The sequence below is a fragment of the Coenobita brevimanus genome, chromosome 40 (genome assembly GCF_032717465.1).
Source record: "Coenobita brevimanus isolate Jiangsu-jjx chromosome 40, ASM3271746v2, whole genome shotgun sequence".
NCBI lineage: Eukaryota > Metazoa > Arthropoda > Malacostraca > Decapoda > Coenobitidae > Coenobita > Coenobita brevimanus.
The window spans coordinates 26,789,569-26,797,457 of record NC_136993.1 but is presented as its reverse complement, the minus strand read 5'-3'; the positions used below and the strand labels follow the sequence as shown (position 1 = coordinate 26,797,457).

The window sequence follows — 7,889 nt, the reverse complement described above, 5'->3', positions numbered from 1 at the left end:
AGGATTAGTTGTAATGTGAGGCCTAAATTTCCATGTTAATATGAATTAATGGACGTCCAAAACCACACGTAACCTGTATTAATGATAAACAACTGTATGTCCTTGCAACACAAGGTCCAACTCACAGTGTGTATGTCAAGTTCCTCGTAAATTATAATGAAACAGTTGGCAGGTATACTGAAGTATTGTGTGTTATTGATCTGCTGGTGGTTAATACAGAGGTGTATAATGATATAAATATAATCAATACCTGACGGATCATTTCATCATTATCTTAGTTTATGTTGGTTAACTAAGGGTGGGAGTGGAAGACGAGAAGGTAAGAGAGGCGTTTGGTGCAGACAGAAACCCAGAGAGAAAGATCGTGGAGGTGGGAGCGAGAATGGGTGAGATGAGACATCACATCTTTCAAGTGATGTTGTTCACTATACTATACTTCTTTGTAACATTATAATATAAGACGTAAGTATGTAGACAATAACACATAACACATTGTAAGTCTTTCATATTCGTGCCTTTATCATGTTGTGGATAACATCACAGTTTTACACATTAAATACATTTATATACTTACCCCTACTGGTCCTGATTGTCTATAAAAACAATATTGACACACTGTAACATCACCAGCTTTGGCCGTTCCATATCTATCCAACATTTACACTGGGGTTGGGGTAGAGGAAGTGGGTGTGGGGTGTTCGATCGCCCGGTCATCACTGGCTGGGACTGGCTAGTACGGAGGGGGGAGGGGGGGAAGGGGAGATATTAGTGCTTTTGAGTGTACTGTGAACCCCAAAGAGAGCATATTTAAGGCGTAGTATGCAAAATAAATAGCTATGGAAAAGGTTTTACGAGGTCCCCGAAATAATCCCAAAGCAGGTTTATGAGGCCTCCAAAGCATTCCGCTTAGGAATAGGTGTTACGAAAATATTACGCCACTGTAAAATTTAAATACTCATAACAAAACATTGATTAAACTAAGGAAAAACAGGATGGGAGGGAAGGTAGAGACAGATTTCAAGTAGGCTGCTGCCGTCAAAGCAAAAGATGAGATGAACCATATTTTTATACACTTTTAGTATTCCTCATTCTGTCCTTTCCCTGGCTGATGAGAGCTCAGGATTTTTTGTTTAAATGTGAAAAAAACAGGAAAAAGGGTCGGTTCCAGAAGTATTGTGGGTTATTTTGTGTGTAATGATGCCTACGTTCAGCATGTCTGGCGGGACTGATGTAGTGCTCCAGCTTGTGACAGTCTCTGAAGAAGGCTGAGAAAATATTGTCCTAAACCAGTGAGAATATTTATGGCTTACAGTATGCGTTGTTGGTGAGGGGGGCAGGGAAGAGGATGTAATCGGCTGGAGATGCGATGGTCGAATGTATCTCAGGCCTCAGGTGGGGCAGTTTAAATAATCTTGGCCTCCACACCTCCTGCCACTCCATTGGCTGACATGGAGGGGGAAGGAGAACGGATCTGCTCCTCATTGGTCACTTAAATACCATAATACGATTTCTTCAGCCCACACAAACTCCAGGATTTGCAGTACTTTCTTCTTATTGGTTCTGGAAATTTTGCAACACCTTCCTCGGCATTTTATTTTGACTCAACAGCAGCCTTGACTCCTTGTATTAGGCGATTTATTTTTTGTAATTAATTCCTTCTGCCTCTTGACGTCCACTGTACATTCTAGTTAGGAGAGGACCCCTAATGGTAAGGGGGTTAAAGAGGACTATTTTTAACCCCTCCTGTTGGAAAGGTTTCTTCTGGGCTAAGGTAGTTTATAGAAGGCGAGAATAAAATAAAAAAAAGTCTCGTTGAACCGAAGGGGTTAATATAATATTCTCAGCGCACTAGAACAATACAAGTTCACCAAGCCACAGACGCTGAGGATTTATAGGATTTTATCAAGAGAGATAGAGAGATATATAAATAGACAGACATGCAGATAGATATACAATAGATATCGTAGATGGGAAGATAGATGGACAGACGAAAAGACAGATTGATAAATATACAGATATATAGATATACAGACAGTCAGACAGAGAGACAGAGACAGATTAATAAGGGGGAGGCGGTGGCTCAATCGGTAGAGAGGTGGCCTGCAGTCCTAACGGACCCAGGTTCGAATCCCGGCTGGGGCAGGGAACAGTTTAAGGATTTGAATTTCATTAAATCAGGCTTTACTGATCTACCAAAAGACCCGCCGACATGTCGTAAAAATACCCCCGCTAATACCAATACACCAGTCCTGTATGAGACAGCCCTAGCATGTATTCAATATGGACGGTGGGTATTAGCGCCGAAGTGGTGACATGTAGAGGTGTATGGTATGTAGGAGGACTGCTGGGCCTTGATCGCAGGCTGTGAAGCCTATGCCCAGAGTCGGACACATAAAAAAAAAAAAAAAAAAAAAAAAGACTATGGTTCGTATTATCTATTACACCTACTGTAATCTCGTCCTGAGCGATTTATTTTTACCTGTTACGCTTTTGTCTCTTTCATTAACATGTCGTGTTATATATTTTCATACTTCTATCATCAGGCATTTTTGTGAAGTTAACACAGCACCTGGTTGTCAAAGTTACAACAAAGGCAAAAATCTATCCCCTACAAGTCTGACAATCTCTTCCAAACTAAATACAATCGCGACAGTCGTTTCACCTCAACTTGGCCCAGATTTTCGTCCTTTTGCAGATTATTTCACTTAGGTCAGTAGCAACAAAAGACAATACTACGGCTCAACATCCTTTCCATTGCAGTTTCTTCGCGTCATATTCTAGTGTTAATCTAATATTATGTCTCAGCATTAAAGATGAAGGTATGACAGTTTTTAGGTAGAGTTTGAATAAAAGGGATATTGTAGAATGTGTATTTAAAAGAAAAAAAAAAAGGATTACAAAAATTTCATATGCGCAACTCATAATCACAATACAATATCTCCATCACACAGAAACGCTAAGATTTACATCTGTGTTATAGATATTGTGACATATTCTCTTAGACTGGTATTCTCGTCGGTTAAGGAACCTCCCATACACCTCTTCCTCAACGATTTAATTTCGATTTACTTGGTTAATATCATTTTGTACATTATTTATGAAGAGTATGGCGATACTTGTAGGATTTATGTAGTACAGAATAGGACAGTAAGATGTAATAAGCAAAATAAATCGCTAAGGAAAGGATGGTAGGGAGCTTCCTTAATCGACGTGAATACAGGCCCTTGATTGAGCTCTCATTGGTCTGTATTTTCGTCCGCTTTGTAGTACTTTTTTTTATACGGCTGGTGGGTATAACTGTGTACGCTGTTGATGCAGAGGATGGCGATATTACCGGTATTTAATAATATAAATTAGAAGAGGATAGTAGGTCTAATATGCAAAATAAATCGCCTAGGAGGAGGTGCTAGGAAATACGGATCGTTGACACAAAGTGACATATTTTTGGTGGCAAGGGAGGCTTCGCTGCACCTCTTCCTTGGTGATTTACTTCGCCTATTTCACAGCAACCTTCTCTTGTGTTGCTGAAGAAGGACACCTTCACGTGGTGACACAGATACAGCTGGGCTGCTCCACTGCACTTATACAAATGTCCCTCAGTCGCCTCTGTCCACCAAGAGGAGGGTGGTTGGCAGGATGGACCTCATACAGCCTTCATTAATTCCTCTTTTACTAGGGTTCTCTATTAAGCTGAGAGCTGAGCAATGAACGACGTCTTCTGTTTAATGGGTTTATGGAATCAAAACCATTATATTTATACAGTCATGTAGAAATATAATATTTACAATATTTTTTTAGCCAGTGAATGTATTCTCGTTGACTTTGCTTTTCAAACATCTTTTCTTTAGTGACTTAATCCACAAAATTCCCGCATCAGGCTTGAATTCATCCTGTTGCCAGTTGTAATGGGTTAGTAACACGAACACACGATATTAATCCGATTTCACACAATAGTTAAGTATTTACTGGGTTCTTTTAGCAACTGCATGTGTTCTCATTGATTTAGGTTTCCTAACACCTTTTCTTCGGCGACTTATTCGGCAAAACCACCAGCTCTGCAATATATATTCCCTATAAATATGCTTTGCACACTACCAAAGCCATTATAGGTGCAGTATTGTCAAGATTTTCTATATAACCATTGGTATATGGTGACAGGAGTCGACCTGGGTCCATGTGATGATGATCTACATGATCTTGTGATTTCCAATCTTTCAAATGCAGTGTCCAGGCATCTCGAAATGAACGGATCTTGAATTTGGCTCTCTATTGTATTGTTTTTTTTTTTTGTTTGTTTGTTTGTTTCTTGGAAGGAGATATTTGCAGGCTCCTGGATTTGGTTCCTTCTTCCATGCATAAAAAATTAAATAAATAAATAAAAAATGTTCTCACTGTCCCGGGTCCGTATTTTCGTCGGTTAAAGACGCTCCCTAACACATCTTTGTTACCAGTTTGAGAGTCAAGGTTGATCCCAAATGTCCACTGGGTTTTGACGGCTTCATTCTGGACTACTGTACATTATTAATGACGTGCCCTTCCTGAGGTCTGAGGCTGAATTAACCTGGCAGCCGCTGCACTCCATCTCCCACTGAACTCAGCATGGAGTGTCCATATCTTTGAGTATAATCTCACGTAGTGGGGTGTTCATAGGGAACCTCAGCTTGAGAAGGAAGGGGACAACGAGTGCAAACGTGAACAGCACCTTTACTTCAAAAGTTTCGACATTTAAACAGTCATCATCAGTGACCTAAAAGGGCAAAAATGAAGTCAAAACCTAAAAATCAATCTCAGTATTATTTGAGTGAAAAAACACACACAGACACACATCCTAAAACATTTAACAGGGGAGCGAGTGGGAAGTGTAAGAGTACTAAAACAGAGTTACTTGACATAAACAGGTACTGCAGACATAAGTGTTATTTTGAGATTGGTTATGGATCTTAATACAGTTCTAGCAGTCTAAGTTACTGTTTGATGTCAAAGATAATATTTCAAAATACTCTTTTTTAAGAGTGATATAACAAGATTCTTTTACTGCTGAGTGAGGAAGGGACCTGAGTCTTCGGCCTGTCCTGCTCACCTGATCCATATGTTCGTCTCTTCTAACCTCTGTAGTATATCCAGTATCCTTAAAAGTGCTTGTCATAAGAGAGACTGGAGGAAGTAAAAAATAAATAAAACGATTTTAGGTGGCCCTGGAATTTGATCAGATTTATTTAGGTAAGATGTTACTGTAAAAATAATTAAATATAAAGTCAGTTTGCTTGTTTTATATCAATGCATCATGATCCTTACCTAGCATACTCAGCTTATTAAAACTCGGCATTGCTTTGCCATTCACAGCTCGTATAATGTTTAATATTTATGTGTACTCAGCATCTCATACATGTTTAACTTCCATTTTTTTAATCAAACCGCCCTGACCCTTCTGAACGGTGGTTAAAAAAGTACTTTTCACTCAATTCCTCTCACACATTCCCTCACATTTACACATTCTACGTGCCAAAAGAATGTGGATGAGATCTCAATGTACCGTATGGCAATGTTATCTGATGCTTGTTCTTTAACACAGTGTCAGCAACAACGACAGGGGTCCCTAGCTACTCATTACATAGAAACGCACACACACACACACACACACACACACACACACACACACAAATTGCTTAAATCTATCCTTTTACTACAGAAGACGAACCTACTATACCCGCAAGGATACAATGTTTCTTGGGTGCCACCGTGTGTCACCGTGCTGACCAAAACTGGATCCTCGAACTTTACTACACAGTCGGCAGTTCGAGTCCGGGTTAGCGGGTAACACTGTTTTAATTGTGTCTCCATTGTCTACACTCTTCTGTGGCTGGTTCCGAGCTTCATCGAAATGTTTGGTTCCTTCCGGCAGAGGGTTCACCATTATTCTTTGTCCGAGGCATTGGTTTCAAGACCTTTTCGTATGATGTTGCATGTCTTCAGAGATGTCCTTACATGATCTTTATCACTCTTCTTCTGTCCCCCTGGCTTGCAACGTGCTGCAGGGAATTGGCCATGCAGAACCTGGCAGAGAAGGCAGTGTTCAGGCATGCGGAGCAAATGTCTGACATATCTCAGGTACTCTTTAGCCAGCATGGTTTCTATGCTGGGTGACTTCGCCCACTGGGGAATTTGGAACTGAAGAACTTCCCATGTCGATCTCAAGATGCACTGCAAGCATCAGAAGTGAAACGACTCAAGCTGTTTGATGTGAGGCTGGTAGGTAGCCCAAGATTCAGCACCATATAGGATTGTGGAGAGGCATATACAGCCTCTCCAACCCTATTCCTAGTTCATATTAATGATCTCTTATCTGTCACCAACAATCCCATCCATTCATATGTAGATGACTCAACATTTCACAGTTCATTCACACTCAAACACTCATTTACACAGTTTAAAATCTCTACCTCTCAACTCAGTGCAGCCATCTCCATAAATCTAGACTTATCTAAGATCAATGAATGGGGACAAGATAACCTTGTCTCATTTAATGCTAGTAAAACCAAGTATATACAATTTACTAATAGACACATACTGCCAGAATCGTACATTATCATCAATGCTACTAATATTCCCATCTCCAAAGGTATTGAAATTGTCAGTGTTTCAATTTACAATGCTCTCAGCTGGACCTATCATGTCAGATCACTTGCTAAAATCGCCACAAAGAAACTTGGATTATAGTACAGAGTCCGTAACTTCTTCACTGACGAGCAGTTAGCCATAATATATGAGTCATGTGTGCTTCAGCTAGAATATTTCTCGCCCTTGTGGAATCGATGTGGAGAGGTTGCTCTAAAACAACTAGACAAAGTTCAAAACAACGTTGTTAGAATTATTAATAATCCTGGTATTATAAATAAAGTACCTCCCTTACATTTAAGGCATCCCACACTGCGGTTAAAAAAAAAAAAAAAAAATCATCTGACTCTTACTACTTGGGAAACATGAACTTTGCTTGATACTGACCAAGAATCCCCACCATGCTGTAGGACTGCCCTTATTGCCCATGAACTAAAAAGATATGTAATTGACATTGCTGCCTTGTATGAGACTCGCCTCCCAGGAAAGGGCAACCCAGATGGAGAAGGGTATACACATTTCTGGAGGGGATGCCCAGACAATGTAAGAGGAAACCGTGGTATTGGCTTTGCAGTCCAAAGTAATCTACTACAGATGATCCAAGAATCACTTGTGGGTATATCAGAGAGGCTGATGTCCTGGTGTATACCACTCTTTAAAAGCCAATATGGAACACTCATCAGTGCCAGTACCCCAGCACTTGACTCTGAAGACACCGCCAAAGATTCCTCTTATGACTCACTGGATCCTACCATTTTCTCAATACCACACAATGACAAAGTCATCCTGCTTGCAGATTTCAATGCCCGAGTAGGGAAAGATAATCACCACTGGCAAGGCAGTATAGGCTGCCATGGTGTTGGTACCATGAACTACAATGGTCTTAGATTTCTTTCCGTATGGCTGGGACACAGTCTGGTCATCACCAACACCAGTTTTCAACTTAAGACTAAACACAAGGCCAATGGATGCACCCACAGTCTAGACATTGGTACCTAATGAACTATGTCATTGTAAGTCAGTGAGACTAAAGAGAAGATCTCATGACCCACGCTAAGAGAGGTACTAATTGCTCAAAGGATCATAATCTTGTATTTACCACACTGCAACTAGTCACATGCCTAAAAATGTGCCAACGACCATCCTCCAATAAACTACTGTAGTATTTTAAAGGATGTGGCAACTTGTAACACCTCCTGCAGCATTATTACGGACAAACTCTCAAAGCCCAACACTTGACCCAAACAACAATACAGCAAAGCTAGATGCAGAGT

The 7,889-nt window shown here is 40.3% G+C and overlaps 1 protein-coding gene across 1 annotated transcript; it reads left to right on the top strand.

The window, feature by feature from the left end:
- Positions 1–7,209: 7,209 nt before the first annotated feature.
- On the top strand, positions 7,210–7,614 carry LOC145397005 (uncharacterized). The gene has a single exon (XM_080270228.1). The coding sequence runs from the start codon at positions 7,210–7,212 to the stop codon at positions 7,612–7,614; it is 405 nt and encodes a 134-aa protein (XP_080126354.1).
- The last annotated feature ends 275 nt before the right edge of the window (positions 7,615–7,889 follow it).